General features: G+C 55.9%; 1 protein-coding gene and 2 long non-coding RNA genes across 4 annotated transcripts; 1 reads left to right on the forward strand and 2 right to left on the reverse strand.

Annotated features, from left to right (window-relative positions):
- Nucleotides 1-847: 847 nt before the first annotated feature.
- LOC103672056 lies at nt 848-4,132 on the reverse strand. Its single transcript, XR_571059.2, has 3 exons — nt 3,896-4,132; nt 3,135-3,222; nt 848-1,225 (listed from the first exon to the last, which is right to left on the reverse strand). It is a non-coding gene; the product is annotated as an uncharacterized LOC103672056 (long non-coding RNA).
- Nucleotides 4,133-4,737: 605 nt separating this feature from the next.
- LOC121103956 lies at nt 4,738-7,739 on the reverse strand. Its single transcript, XR_005836260.1, has 2 exons — nt 6,396-7,739; nt 4,738-5,224 (listed from the first exon to the last, which is right to left on the reverse strand). It is a non-coding gene; the product is annotated as an uncharacterized LOC121103956 (long non-coding RNA).
- Nucleotides 5,094-13,255, forward strand: SLAMF8 (SLAM family member 8). Of its 2 annotated transcripts, XM_008700706.2 has the most exons (5): nt 5,094-5,232; nt 7,881-8,207; nt 11,223-11,528; nt 11,609-11,713; nt 12,563-13,255. In XM_008700706.2, the coding sequence occupies exons 1-5, from the start codon at nt 5,142-5,144 to the stop codon at nt 12,625-12,627; spliced, it is 894 nt and encodes a 297-aa protein (XP_008698928.1). In that variant the 5' UTR covers nt 5,094-5,141; the 3' UTR covers nt 12,628-13,255. The 2 variants fall into 2 exon arrangements, with proteins under 2 accessions (XP_008698928.1, XP_008698929.1); XM_008700707.2 differs by lacking the exon at nt 11,609-11,713.
- The last annotated feature ends 2,328 nt before the right edge of the window (nt 13,256-15,583 follow it).

Here is a 15,583-nt window from a genome sequence, read left to right on the forward strand (position 1 = left end):
AGTCCTATCCCACACACGCACACAGACCCACACTCACACTCACACTCTTGCACACGCACGCATGCATGAACGCACACACGCACGCATACCTGTGGCTGGCCTCTCCTGCACTTTGCTCCTTCCCCGGAATCCCTCCCCACCCCCACTTCTATTTGCACTGCCAAAAATATCCTTCCCCTTTAGTTTAGAAAGGAATGAGTTGGGATTTTTAAAAATGAACAATTACTAAGAAAATTGAAGAAAAAGTAAATCTTCGAAAAGCACGCAGAGGAAGGAGAGGCTTCGAAGGAGACCCCAGACTCTCCCTGGCTGGCCTGACTGCACCACAGGTGGCCCCAGGCCCCTTGCCAGTGCTCAGAGCAGGAACCCGCCGCTGATCCTGGAGGACGCTGGTGGAGAGGAGAGTGGACTCTCCCGGGGCTCCAGGGACAGACCCTGCCGACCCCAAGGAAGGCTGCAGCCCAGCCGCAAGGCTCTGCACTGCTGGCTTGCTCTCCAAGTCAGAGCTAAACGCAGACGTTCCAGCAGCGGTGAGCCATCTGCCTGCTCTAGGGATGTAGGGACGGGGCTCTGTGGGGTCACATCACTTCCCAGGTAAGCAGGGAGGAAAGGGCTCTGTGCAGGGTGAGCGGCAGCGTGCTGCTGCCCCTCCGGGGGAGGGAGGCAGTGCAACCGGGGCCTCGCGGCTGCCCTCTGCTGGCCCCCTTGGGTCTGACCGGCTATAGGACAGCTGCATCCTGAGGTGCCACGGGACGCCTGCCCTTGCCTTGTATGTGGCTCAACACTTTAGAGACAAGCAATAAAAATGCAGCGTGACCCTTCCCTGAACCAGGCAGCTTGCAGGTACTGAGATTTCTCTCAATTCCAGGTTTATTTTAGATTTGGCTAGGAAATAAGGTCATTGACAATTTTACCTAAAGCAGCCTCCACTGAATACCTCTGCGCCCTTCGCCTTTGTACGGACGGCGATGGCAGGAACGACAGCCGGGGTGCACAGGACAGGGGAGACCCAGGCTTTTGCATCCAATACCGGGATGTTGTGTGCCCCGAACACAGGTCCATCTCGGTCTGCACTGCTGAAAGGAGCCGCAGCCGGCCGGGCCCAGGGCGGTCAGCGCACCTGCTTCTCCAGCACGCATCGCGCTGCACTCTCCCTGAGGGGTCCGTCCGTCACGCTCTTTGAAGATCAGCCTACGTCATCAGCCTCCTTGTCTGGGGGTTGTTTCTGCAGGGGGTACAGATGGGCACCGGCATCGGCGCGAGCCCTGCGCCCGCAGGCTACCCGTGCTGAGCTCCCTACACCTGCTCACCGTGGTAAGGCGCGCGGGATGGGGGCCCAGCCAGTGTTTGCTGAGCGAGTGAGTGAGATGCCAGCTCCTCCCTCACTACGTCCACGGAGCACGGTCGTGGCTTTGTCTCTTTTTTACGCAGCCTGCCTTCAGCTCCCTGGGAAAGTACGTCTTTGCCTCAAAAACAGAGCCTACGAAGCCTCGGACTGTCCCACCCAGTTTCTACAGGGCTGTTTCTTCTCTCCCACGTCCCCCTTCCTGCTGTGTGCACCTTGTTTCTGTGCACCAAACATCAAAGATTCCACTCCCGCTCCGCATCCCCAGCAAGGCCAGGACAAGGGCGGGGCACGGCAGGTGCTGTAGGCACAGATATTAAAGAGGCACTCGTGCTCACGGCCGTGGGCGCAGGCGTGACAGGGTCCTCTCACGGGAGGTCAGGTGCACGGTTTCCACACGTGCAGGCACTGTCTCTGCTCCCCGAGCTGGCTGAAGGGGAGATTGCGCCCCAGCCAGGGCAGCCTCTGGGGCCAGCCGGTGCCTGGTGGCATGGTGTCAGCTGACCGATCATGCAGGTAGATGGTCTCCTCGACACGAAACGAGGAGGCGAAGGTAGACATAAAGATGGGGCCACCTGGCCTCTCAGCCCCTCCCCCGCACCACCCTTCAGAGGTGACCCCTTCCCTCCCAGAAAGCCCGCTGAATGCCCCTCCTCCCTGTCTGGAGCTCTGCCTGCTTTCCTTCTCTCCCCCAAACACCTTCCCACTTTCTGTCTCTCCTCCCTCTCTTCTCGCTTCTGGTGTGGCCCTTTTCTGTCCCCAGGCCAGTCCAAGAATCAAGAACAAGTGTGGGTAGGCCGGACACCCAGATTCCACTGGCCCCGAATGGAGCTCAGACAGCCAGCGCGGGGGGGGGGGGGGGGGGGGGGACGCCTGCTCCCCGCCCCTGCCCGCAGAGGAGGTGGGCCAGGGGAGAGGTGCTGATGGGGCTACAGCCCCCCGAGCCACAGCGACTCCCTGGCTCCGCTCAGGCCTTCCCAGAAAGGCCCAGCTGCCAGCTGCTCTCTTAATTAAGGAATGTGGGCGTGGTGCCTTTGAACTCCCAGCCCAGTGACTCCAGCACACTGTCCCCTGCGGGCTAATTACCCTGTTCTGAGCCAGTGCCTCTGCAGACTTAACCCGTCCAGTGCTGCCCCCGTTCGTCTCTCTCCAGTTGCCACGCAGCCTGGAGTTCTTCCCTTTGGGGAGGTGGGGTGTCTGCTAACCCTCACCAGCCTCCTCCTCCCCTTTCCTCAGCCTCCCTGAAATTCCCCTCCAGCAAAAGGACGTGAGGTGGGGGTGGGGAGGCAGGGAAGATGGCAACTCGGTTCCTGCTTGGATGGGCCCTACATCGGTCCAACCTGCTAAGACGGAGCGTGACTGCCCACCGTCTGCTCTGCGGGAATTCCGCATCTGTATTGCCCGCATCCCCACAAGGGCCCAGCTCCTGCCTCCCGCACCCTTCTGCTTGCAGGCCTGACACCTTGGCCTCGCACCGTCCACCTCTACGCGGACTTGGAGGGCTCCCCCGCTTGGGAAGCCTGTCCTTGCCTCTCAGCAGGGTGCAGACGTGTAGGGGCCTGACCATGCCCTCACTGAGCTTCCGGTCTGGGACAGACGGAGCGGGCCGCTCACCCCCAAACCCCCTAGGGCTGCACTGACCTGCTCTCCTCTCTGGCCACTTAGTAGCAATGGTTAAGATTTTTTTGAATGCTGACTGTGTGCCAGACCCCATCCTAAATAAACCCGTACATGCGTTGCTCTTGCCTCACTGGCTGTAATTATGAGGTTACTTATCCCGTCTCCTCACCCAAACTGCAGACTCCTTGAGGGCAGGGCCATGCCTTTCATCTCCGTGTTCCCGGCCCCTGGCACGTAAGTAGATGCTCAATAAACACCTGATACAAGAGGGACGGAATCCACAGGGAGTCATTAATGAGGCCCCTCCCTTGACCTCTCTGCTGCAAAGCCAGGGGGCTCCCAAGTTCTGTCCCCTGACTCTGCTCTGTCCCTTCCTCTCTACTCCAGATATTTCCTTACCATTCCGGTCAGGACCATCCCAAGGGCTACTACCCAGGCTTTCCTGCCTCCTCTTTCTCTGACAACCTGCCCTGCATGCTGTGCTTCCACCAGCCAGCTACCCTTGGCTCAGAACGGGCCACAACCCCTCCCTCCGAGCAGACCTTCTCAGAGCCTTCCCTCGGCCCACCAGCGGCAGAATCACCTGGAGCAGAGTGCTGGTTAAATTAGATTCCCGGGTCCCATCCCAGCCCCACTGAACCAGAGTCTCGAAGGATTTGAGTCCAGCAAGGCTGAGAGCTGCTGCCCCCAAAGCCAAAGCCTGATCCCTAAGCCAGTATTCAAGGCCTCTGTGATCTGACCCTCAACCTCCCTTTCCATTCCTACCCACTGCAAGCCTAACAGGCTCCTCCCTGTGCTCCTTCATCATCCCGGGAGCCCACCTAGGACTCGCTCCACCCGTCTGGCTGTACCCACTTGGCTCTACTCCTGCTCAGAACCTGCCCCAGCCTCTGGCTCTCCCCTTTTCTCTGCCTACCGAACCATGCCTACCGTCAAGGGGCAGCTCAAAGCCTCTGCAGCGAGAAGCCCCTGCTGCCTGTTGCTCAAAGCCGTGCCGGTCTGCAATGGACCTCGTTCCGGGCATATCCTGTTTCTACGCTTCAGCTGTGAGCTCTTGGAGGGCAGGAGCCCTCTTACTCTCCTGACACTGTGCCCGCCTCGCTCTTGGCCGGGTCCCAAACCGAGGTCAGGAGTTCGGCAGGACCAGACAGCAGGAGCCCAGCGTGGCTCTCGGGGGTTCCCCTCCTCTTCCCTCAGAGCCTCCCCTGACTCAAGAACCCGTGTAACTGGAAGTGAGAAGAGGGGCAGCGCCGGCAAAGTGGCCCAGGCTGCCCAGGGCGAGGCTCCAGTCCCAGCTCTCACTCGTGACGTCTGCAAGGTGCTAAGCTCGTTCTGGGTTCACATCAATAAGACCCTCGAGGAAAAGAGCTGGGAGCACGTCTAGAATTCATTTACTCATTTACAAATGTTTGGAAACACCCACGGTGTGCCGAGCACCAAGGGAAGCACAGACACGAGTAGGTGAAGACCGTGCCGGCTAACAGTCGGTGGGGACGAGAAAACCATCCGAGAGAGTGTGCTGGGGGTGGAGGGCCGCCGGCACTGGGCTCAGGATGGCTTGAGTGGGAGCCAGCCGGCTGCAGCACGCCCAGTCGGAGGGCCGAATGGAGCTGTGTGCCAGGGGGAGGAGCGAGCACTGCGCGTGGGGTGAAGTGGGTGCCCTCCGGAGGGGCCGTCCTGGTGTGGCATGGCCAGAGAGCGACTGGACCAGAGAGGCCAGCTCGGACCCGCAGACCGGAGTCGAACTTAGGAGCGCCTTGTACACCAAGCCGAGCGTTCTGTCTTTTTATCAAGGGCAGTGGGAGGTGGGGAAGAATTTTAGAGAAGTAACAAAGGGAATTGCAATCTGGAGGGTTCTCTGTAGCTACAGCAGGAAGGGCAGCCGGCCGTGGGGCAGTGGGATGCAGGGAAGGCTGGCAGGTCCAAGTGGAGGATGTGGGCTCGGGTTGGGGCACCTGCCGCTGGCGATGGCATTGGCCAACCACGGGCTCATGAAAGAGGCTGACTTACAAGAATCCACTCCTGAAAAAGCCCAGCCAGGCCGGTGGCCAACTTCCACTTTGGTCTGGATATTTTCACTTTCGGGGCATCTTGTTCTGAGTCAAGATTCCTCCTTCTGAACATGGGACTTTCCAGAAGGACCACAGCCTCCTTCCGTGTGTCCACTTGACTCCGGATGCTCTGGATTTGGGCTGTTGAAGGAGTCTGTTGGCCTCTCTGGGGAAGGATGGCCATGTGGTCCCTGCGGAGCCTGCTCCTCTGGGAAGGTAAGGGGGCAGGTGTGTGGCTCGTCCTCGGAGAGCTGGAGGCCCCTCCCCAGGGCCCCTGTCCGCCGTCAGGACAGGGGCCCCCATCCCAAGTGAGAACCCAGGGGCTGAGGAGGGACAGGGAAGACTGAAGCAAGTTCTCGAGCAACTCTGAAAACTGGACAGAGCCAAACTCTGTAGGGTCCTCGGGTGGCAGGTGGGGGCCGCCGTAGCAGCGTCCACGTCCCCGAGACATGAGCTGTTCCGTGGCCCCGGGCAGTTAAAAACTGGTGGTGGTACCGGTGGTTTGGAAAGACAGGGTTGTGAGAAGGGTGAGGGAATTCTAGTACAGTCTGGGGAGAAGGAGGGCAGGGCGGAGAGGGCTCATAGAAAGAAGGAGGCCTTTCCATCAGCCTGGGGGAAGCCGAGGCTGCTCCCTGCAGCTCTGTGTAAGGGAGGGGGATAACGCGGAGGGAAGAGAGGGGACAGTAATCCAAACAGAGCACATGGACTTGGCATGTGGAAGGGTGGGCTGCGGGAAGGGAGACACTCGGCAGTCCCCCATCCTGTCTGCTGCCTGACTTCCCTCCGTGGTTAGAAAGCAGCCCACGTGACAGCTCAGCGTTGAAAGGCCGGGGGGCAGGAGTCGGGGCCTGGCAAAGACGAAGGCACCGAGGTTCCCACCGGGGACTCAGAGGGACTTTGAGATGACTTTATCCAGTGTCCCCCGCCGGGGCTCCAGGGCTCCTGGCCTCGAGGGCTCCGAAGGCCCCGAAGGTGCTAATTGTCTAAACATGTGGAGGAAATACCTCACAAAGAGAAAGGAATCTGTGTGGTTCACAAATCTCTCAAAGCCTTGGACGTGGGAGGCAAAAAGTAATTTTTCCGAAGGCCCCTTGATGGCAAACCAGATGAGTACCACCGACGGGGTGCACCCTCTTTTTCTGGGGGTGAGACCATGCAAGGGACCAGGGCGATGGGCTGACGTCACTGGTTTGCAGCCGAGTTCGGGCCACATAGACCCGAGGGGACTTGACCAGCGTCCAGCACTATCCTCTCTGTGGGCTAGCCTCCCCCCGCAGCAACGTCTGCAGAGAGGCCCGATGACTGGGGCTGCGGAGGGCAGGGAGACGGTCAGGGGCAGGCCGAGCGACTCCCCCCAGAAGAGGGCTCCCCAAACTCACTCCCGGCGCTCGGGGATGTTCCACGCGAGCTGTGCGCTGCTCTGCGCCCCTGTGCCCCACTGCACCAGGCACTGGGGGCGTCCTCGGGGACTCGTCTTTCCTCCAGTACGCTGCGCTGTCTCCTCCTTGCTTCTAAATAGTGTGGGCGTGGGGTAAAAGACAAGAGGAACTTGTGGTCTCGCATGGCAGCCCCTGACTCATCCACAGGCAATCACGGCAGAGGAACAAAACACCCCAGGCTGCTGGGCCACACGGAGAAACAGTGTGGATACCCCCCCCCCGACAGATGGGGAGGTCAGGGGACGCAGCGGGTCTTCACGGATAAGCAGCAGCAATTAGGGGTGCCTGGGTAGCGCAGTCCTTAGGTGTTTGCCTTCAGCTCAGGGCGTGATCCCAGCGTTCCGGGATTGAGTCCCACATCGGGCTCCTCCGCTGGGAGCCTGCTTCTTCCTCTCCCACTCCCCCTGCTTGTGCTCCCTCTCTCGCTGGCTGTCTCTCTCTCTGTCAAATAAATAAATAAATAAATCTTAAAAAAAAAAAAAAAGCAGCAGCAATTAGCCATCAAAGGAGTCAGGACTCCCTCCCGCAAAGGCACCGCCCACACCCCTCAAACTCAGCATCCCCCCACCTCCCAGCCTGCTTCTCCTCCGGCTCTGTGGGTCCCTGGTACCCTTGACACTCTTCTCCTTCGCTCCCCAGACCGCACCTAGGACCAGACCCCACTGACTACACACCGAGTCTCTCGCAACTCCTCCCATTTCTCCCCATCCCAGCCGCCCCATCACTCTGCAGGGGGAGGAACAGCAGCCTTGGTCCATCCAGTGCACTCCCCACACCCCTGCTGGCGAGGTCTTTCTAACCAGCATCTCATCCTCTTACTCTCTAACGTAATCCCTGTGCGAGGCCCCCCAGAGCTCTAAGGATAAAGCTGCTTCCAGGCGGCAGGAGCTGGCTCCCACCAACCCCGCAGTATAGTTCCTTACTCCCCTGCAGAGAGCTACTTTCAGTTCCCAGAACCACATGCTCCCGCCTGCCTCCAGGCCTCTTTACACCGTGTTCCCTCTGCCTGTGACACTTCCCATCCCTGCTCCACACAGCCCTCCCCCACCCGACCTGGCTGATCCCCACTCCTCCTTCTGGTCTCAGCTTAACCATTTCTTCTCGAGCCTCCCAAGGCCATCACCCTACCTGTGTTCTCCCAGGGCATCCCTTCTTCCCCATCCTGGTACATAACTTAATATGCTTTAATCACTTGCTTAGAGTCAGACTTCCTCTGTGAGCTCCTGGAGCACAGAGACAGGGTTCTCTCCCTTACGCTTCTACTCCCAGCCCCCCTGCACAGTGCACCTTGCTCAGCGTGGGTAGAGGGAGTGTGGGGAGAGGGGCCCCAGTGTGCTTCGCAGCAGCTTAGCCGGGTGCGGGAGGGGTGGCGGGAGAGGGGTGAGGAGCTTCGGGGCAGGCAGTGATGGGGCTCTGTTCTTCCAGCACTGCTTTCCGCCGCAGCCTCCAGCACCCAAGTGCACGGCCAGGTTGGGGGCTCCGTGCTGCTGGTGGCAGAGCGCCCTGCTGGCTTCCAAGTCCGAGAGGCCATCTGGAGATCTCTTTGGCCTTCAGAGGAGCTCCTGGCCACGTTTTTCCGGGGCTCCCCAGAGACTCTGTACCGCTCCCGCTTCCTGGGCCGAGCCCAGCTTCACAGTAACCTCAGCCTGGAGCTCCAGCCACTGGAGTCCGGAGACAGCGGCAACTTCTCTGTGCTGCTGGTGGACACAGGCGGTCGGACCCGGACCCAGATCCTGCAGCTCAAGGTGTATGGTGAGTGCTCCCGACACCGGTTCTCCAGCTGCCCGCAGAGCACTGGAAAGCTGTCCTGCTTCCCGGGACCTGGGGAGAACAGGGTTCCAGAGACCTCTGGCCTCCGACCTTGCAGCTGATTCGGGACCCAGCTGCCCCCTGCAGCACATCTGAGAAAGTTCCTCAATGCTCCTAAGTGCTCCCAGGAGCACTCCCGTGTGAGGCAGCCTGGCTTTGCCACCCCGCAGTCCTCACCTGAACTCCAGCGAGGTCTTTTCTGGGCTCAGTAGCCTTGGACACAAGACGAAGCCTCCCTAGCATTCGTCTTTCTCATTTATAAAATGAGCGTCATGAGTAATATTACACTTAGCTGCCCACAAAGGCAAGCTGCACTGGGTTTGGGAAAGCATCTGAGACAGAGGTGAGGCCTATGCTCCAAAATTCTAAGATTATAAGATGGGCCATTATTTGACAAAACATTAACAAGGAAAAGAAATATTGCCAATCAAACTATGACACAGTTTTTTTACTAAAAAAGTATAATTGAAGCATGAAATGTGTATCTCATATTGCTTTAAAGAGTTCTTTTAGACATATTTAGAGATTTTCAACTATATGACATTCATAGGTTCTTTCAATTATTCATTGTTGCAAAACAAACCACCCCAAAACCTACTGCCTGAAAACAACTATTTTAATTCTCACCACCTGTGGGCGGCGGGGCTCAACTGGGCGGGCCTTCTGCTCCCTGTGCTTTGCCAGGAGCGTTCATGCAGCCCCATTCGGCACCACAGCTGGGGCGGCTGGCTTCACTGGGCATGGGACGGGCCCTTCTTTCCAGCAACTTCACTTCCATCTCCTCCACAAGCACCGCCTCCACCATCACCTCCACCACCACCACTTCCACCATCACCCCCACCTTCTCCACCATCACCTCCACCACCACCACTTCCACCATCACCTCAACCTTCCCCACCATCACCTCCACCTCCACCTTCACCTCCACCACTTCCACCATCACCTCCACCTTCACCTCCACCTTTTCCATCATCACCTCCACCTTCTCCACCATCACCTCCACCACCACCATTTCCACCATCACCCCCACCTTCTCCACCATCACCTCCACCTTCTCCACCATCACCTCCACCTTCTCCACTATCACCTCCTCGATTATCACTGCCTCTACAATCACCTCTACCACAATCATCACCTCTATCTCTACCTCTACTGCCTCCCCTTTCACCATATTTCTGCTGATCAAGAAAAAAATGACCTCTTAGCTCTCATTTACCTGCCTAATGGCTTGGAAAAGGCATGTGAGGTACCCCAAACTACTATTTCAGTAAAACCTCCGAAATTGGTAGGGCAGTGGGGAGAAAATGGTCCGATGTTAAGAATGAAAGGTAGGAGTGACAGCTGGGAAGAGGAAGACAGTGAGGGAGGGAAAGGCTGTAAACTGGGAAGGAGAGAGGACCCCACCACCACCCCTGACCCAGAGACAGCTAGCCAGTTTTCCGTGAGCCGCTCAGCGTGCCAGTGCACCATTAGATGTGTATCCTGGATGCACGCAGCCCTGAGCCCAGTTGCACAGCTTGGCAGGCAGAGTGCTGGCTGGATTTCAGCAGCCCCACCCTCACCGGTTATCCCCTTAGCCCAGGGCCCTTGTGCAGTGAATAACCTACACAACCATACAGGCAGCCCTGGAGCCTCTTCCTATTCTGAGTCTCAGCTGCTGCACATGTGAAATGAGGACATTGAATGTGATAATACACGCAGCACCCACACCACTAAGCTCTAAAATGCCTTGTTCTCAGCATCTGAATTACAGATTTTAAGGAAATTGCTGTTTTATTGCTTCCAAATACATAGCGTGATTAGAACTAATTGCACGACGCCGCCAAGTAGCCGTCCTTGGGAGCTCTGCTTTGACAATAGATAAGAATGATTTGAATTAGCAGATCAGTTACTAGAAATGTCAATGGGTGTTTCTACTGTGCCTGATAGTGTTTGGAAGCAGCTTGTCCTCTTAAGGAGTGTAAATATCCCCCCCACGTACACACACGGTAATCTTTGTTTATACTATTAGTGTCCCCAGCATATCTTTCCTTCTCCATACCACAAATCCCAGCAGATTGAGCTGGCATTAATGAGGTTTTACTCTGCTTGACTCTGGAATGCTGTCAGAGACAGAGCCCTCCCGTTGTCACCAGAATGCTCTCCCGCTGGCCCCCATTGCCACAGAGACTCAGATTTACTCATCAACCTATATGGGAAAGGGGAGGCACCGCCTGGGATGCCGGGACGCCAATTTGTTCACTGGTGCAGGTGGCCGAGCACCCAGAGACACAGGTGATGAAGATAACAAGACAGAGCCCCCGCCCCCTGGTCTCCACAGCAGTTTGCACCCTTGTAATTATTTCCTTAATTATTCAGGCACTTGTCAGTACCTGTCTTCTTCACCAAACTATAAGCTCTGATAGTCCAGGAATGTGCTTGTTTTCTGGCCTGACTTAATAGATGCCTGTCACCTGTCTGACTGATCTGTCATGAGGAAAGTGCTATGACAAAGGACAGACAGAGTTTTGGAGTCGTCAGAGCCTGCAGTATGAGGGAAGCCTTCGTAGTCAGGACAGTAAGCAATGCGCTCGAGCTGGGTCTTGAAGGGCTGGTAAGAGTGTCCTAGGAGGAAGAGAGGAGAAAGGCCTGTGTGCACAGCTGAGCCATATGAAAGCAAGCAGGATATGGAAAAGCACGGCATGCTTGGGAGAACCGGAAATTAATTAGGGTAGGTGAGTAAGACCGGCAGGAGGCTACAACTACAAAAGTTGACATCAACTATGTCATGAAGGATTTTGTGTACCAGACTATGGAATTCAGCTTCCGTCCTGTGGGCAATGGGAAAGCAGACTAGGTTCTGGAGCAAGAGTGGGCTAGTCAAAGGTGACCTCTAACCCTGCCTAGATCCCAGGGCTGGCACTCTATGCCCTGCCCAGCATCACTATAACCCATGCCTGCTCTACTGTTCTTGCCTAGATGCGGTGCCCAGGCCCGTGGTACAAGTATTCATCGCTGTATCAGGAGACACTCAGCCACCCAAGACCTGCCAGGTGTTCCTGTCCTGTTGGGCCCCCAACATCAGTGACATAACCTACAGCTGGCGACGGGAGGGGACCATTGACTTTGGTATTGAACCAAGTGGCCTCTTCACAGATGGACAGGTGCTGAGAGTTTCTTTGGGACCAGGAGACAGGAGTGTGGCCTATTCCTGCATTGTCTCTAACCCTGTCAGCTGGGACTTGGCCACCGTCACCCCTTGGGAGAGCTGCCATCGTGAGGCAGGTATGCCAAGGGCCAGGGGTCAGTGGTTGAGGGATTGTGAAGGATCAAGTCCCCTCTGACCCCGCCCCCTCCATGTCCAGCCCCAGGAAAGTCCTCCTACAAAGACGTGCTGCTGGTGGTGGTGCCCATCACCCTGCTTCTGACCCTGGCTGGTCTCCTCTCTGCCTGGCACTCCTGCTACTCAGGTAGGAGTTCTGCAGGTGCCAGAAGTGTGTGGAGGAGGGGGATCTACTGGGGTGGAGAGCAGGGTTGGACCTCCTCCGTTCTAGGCTTCGGGTGGTCTGCCCTCCTTACCTCTGCCACCTCGTCTCCTGACTCATACTCTGGTCTCCAATCAGACTGAACTACGTGAAGCTTCACTTGCAGTTCTTCAAATGAACTCTTGTCTTATATACCTCTTCAGGCCTTTGCACGCGCCATTCTCCCTGTCTGGAGCACACTTTCCATGGTTTCCCACCCAATCCCCGTTCTCCATGTGACTGTCTCCTCCTCGTCTCCAAGGTGCATCTGCTCCAGGAAGCCTTCCTGACCTCCTCCCCTGGCCTGGGTGGGGTTGGTGTTCTTCGTTTAATCTCCATTGCTTACCCTAGTTACAGTGCTCACTGCACTTACTCTCCTGCTGAATTCTCAGCCCCTTAAAGGCAAAGGCTGTCTTACCACCGGACATCTAGCAATGGTTCCTGGAGTAGCACTAGCATAGATAAAGGTTTGCTGAGTAGAAGTCGAGATGAATCCCAACCCCTTCTTGCCCCCCATTCCTAGGAAATGCTCTCTAAGGGAAGCACCTTTCTGGCTAGGGCCTGATAAGGCTGAGAAGAGAGCAGGGGAAACTCAGAGGTGTGGCTGGATTCTGAGCCAGCCCTCCAGCTCTGCCCCTGCCTTGACCCCAGGATGCCCTGCCCCTGACAGAAAAGCCTCATACACCTGGGTTTTGTGGGGATTTCCAGCCCAGGCTTCTGGGATGGCTTCAGGACAAGCCAAGGATGCTAAGATTCCAAACATCAGAGGGGTAACCTTTCTGATCTCTTTGCCAGGGAAAAAGCAGAAGGACGTCTGTATTGACAGAGTGGCTCCAGAGACAGAGAACCCCCTTGTGTAGGCTCCGCCATGAAGGAGGATATAAACTGCTGCCTGGACCATCAGGAAGCCCACTGCCCAAACACATCATGCTCTAGAACATAGCTGGGTCTGGAAACCACCATGGTCCTCGTACCTCCCATGAGACTCCTGTCCCACCTCTGGGAGCAGCCTAGACAGCTATTGCACTGGGAGCCACCAGACAGAAAACACTAGCACAACCTTCCACATCCCCCTCCCCCCTGCTCCCACCCTGCTCCTGACTCTGCTTGGGGCAAGATAACAGACCATCCCCTCAAAGACGCTGTAAGTTCTCCAGGATCCACAGGGACATTGATGGTCCAGGTCATTCGCCACCCCCACCACCCCCACCACCACTCATGAAATATTGTTGTAGACAGAATTGTCTCCTCCAAGTCCATTTGTTGAAGTCCTAACCCCCAATATCTCAGAATATGACTGTATTTGGAAGTGGACTTCAAAGAGAAAATTAAAATGACATGAGGTCATTGGGATGGGCCTTAATCCCATATGACTAGTGTCCTTATAAAAGAGGGAGACACCAGCGATGCACACAGAGAAAAGGCCATGGAAGGACACAGAGAGAAGGAAGACATCTACAAGCCAAGGAGAGAGGCCTCAGAAGAAACTAAACCTGCTGACACCTTGGTCTTGTGCTTTTAGCGTCCAAGACTTTGAGAAAATAAATGTCTGTTGTTCAAGCCACTCATTCTGTGATATCTTTGTTATGGCAGCCCGAGCAGACCAACGCAAGCATTAACTAACTGGCACCAAAGGATTTCCTCCAGTCTGGGTCCCAGACTCTAAAAAGTATTAGACATTTGAACTAACAGAGGAACTCTGAATCAGCCACTTCCAGCTCCGGCCCCAGCCCAGCCCCTGTAGTTTGAGACCCTGATGTTTCCTGATGTCCGAGCCATTATTATAAGAAAAGATCTAGAAATAGATGAAGGTGAGAGATGGGGGACAGGGGATTCTCTTTCCAGCATGAAGGACTATCAGGTCATCTGGGTTCATGGCCCCTCAAAGGTAATTTGCAGGTAGAGACTATCAAGGGAGGGTTGACATATCCTGGTTGGGATGGGTGCCATTTTGCAGGTAAGACCGTATGAATGACATTTTCACCATCTCTGCTAACCACCACGCCTCCTGCAGGATCTGGGGCTAGGGTTTGAGATTCCCTCTGCAGTCTCTAGCACAGTGACCAGGGAAAGAGATATTAAATTTGCCCCAGCCAACAGGAAACTCTCATACAGCTTCAAGAAAAGCAGCTCAACCTGAGTGTCTCTGCCTAAGACCAAGAGGGCGAGGAGCCAGAAGAGCTGAACAGAAAGGCAAGTATGGAGGGAACAGGGGCTGAGGCATCCTGGAATCTGCTGCACTCGTTTTCAGATGCAAGCACAGAAGATCCCCTCATGTTCAAGGGGAAGAGACAAAGACTCCACCACTCAGTGTGAAGATGGCAAAGGTCGCTGTCACCGAAGAGCATGTGGGATGGAAGCTGTGATTGTGTCCTTCTTTGGAAAACAGTATCTGCCGCTAAGTGGTTCTGTCTGGAAAAACTCTGGGACATCGCCATTGGAAACTTCTACTTGGGGCTTCGTGGATGGTGAGTTCCATGGTTACTCCCTCCCAAGTATAACTGGATTCTCTTCTGGGACCTCTGTCAAGGCTTGATAATAGAGAGGAAGGAGGCATTGAAGAAACAGGGGCAGACTTTGAAGTATGTTCCCAGGACAGCTTCCATCACCCCACCCACAAGGTCAGTCCTTGTGCAAGGATCTCCCCACTTTCCCCCAGGTTCTACACAGTCACTTCATCTTCGACAAATGGTCAGCACAATGGGCCTCTAGATTCACATCCCCACTCATCCACTCAACTCATTCTGGAATTTCCCTGCTTTCTGGCTCTGCTCAGAGGTCCCCAGCTGGTCACCGGGGTTCGTCTTGTCCTCTTGGCTTTCCTGCACCCACTTCCTCCCCTCACCTGCCCCCGAGTCCACCCAAACGGTGCACATGGCCTTCCACCCTGGCAGCTTGTGCTGCCTCCACCTGCCACCTGGGGGCACTCCCCGTGGCCACTGACTCCTCATGCAAAGCTGGCCTCAGTCCCTAAGAATGATGGGAAAGAGAAAGCCCATCTAGCAATGAGCCATGGTGGTTACGTGGGGGAAACACACACACACACGCCCGGTAGCCCCCACCTTTCTTCCCCTCGTCTCCTGAGTCCCCACCTCAGATCAGAGCAATTCTGGGTGGGGTGGGGCCCACAGTTCTCCCTTCGTGAGTTCACTCGCAGTGACCTTACTCAGTGGTTTGATGGTGTGCTGCATTAGGGCCTTTTTAAATAGATCCGTGCTGCTCAGATAAACGGATGTTCCCATCCCTCGTGATTCACTTCTCAACTAGTGGACTAATGAACCCTCCCTCCACCAAAAAACTCAAAGTACTTCTGAGAGAAGAATGTTTGTGCCAACAAGCATTGGCATTGGTGGTGCAAAGGTCACACAGAACACATATCGATTGAAGGTTCAGCTTGAGGCCCTAGGGAATCAGAGTGAATAATGCAATGTCCTTCCTTCATGGAGTTTCTATTCTGGAAAGACAGTAGGCAAGGAAGCATGTGTCAGATGTCGATGGGTTCTAGTAAGAAGATAAAGCTGAGTGAAAGGCTAGAGAACAATGTATCGGGGAGAGGGAGCCCACCTCAGACAGGTGAGTGGAGTGAACGTGCCATGGGTGAACAGAGTAACCCGGACACCAGAAGGTGCAAAGGCCCCGAAGTGGGAGCATGGTTAGTGTTTTCAGGAAATAGAGTGAAGCTGGGGCGCCTGGGTGGCACAGCGGTTAAGCGCCTGCCTTCGGCTCAGGGCGTGATCTCGGCGTTATGGGATCGAGCCCCACATCAGGCTCTTCAGCTATGAGCCTGCTTCTTCCTCTCCCACTCCCCCTGCTTGT

This window comes from Ursus maritimus, unplaced genomic scaffold, assembly GCF_017311325.1.
Source record: "Ursus maritimus isolate PB19 unplaced genomic scaffold, ASM1731132v1 scaffold_2, whole genome shotgun sequence".
In the NCBI taxonomy this organism is placed as follows: Eukaryota; Metazoa; Chordata; class Mammalia; order Carnivora; family Ursidae; genus Ursus; species Ursus maritimus.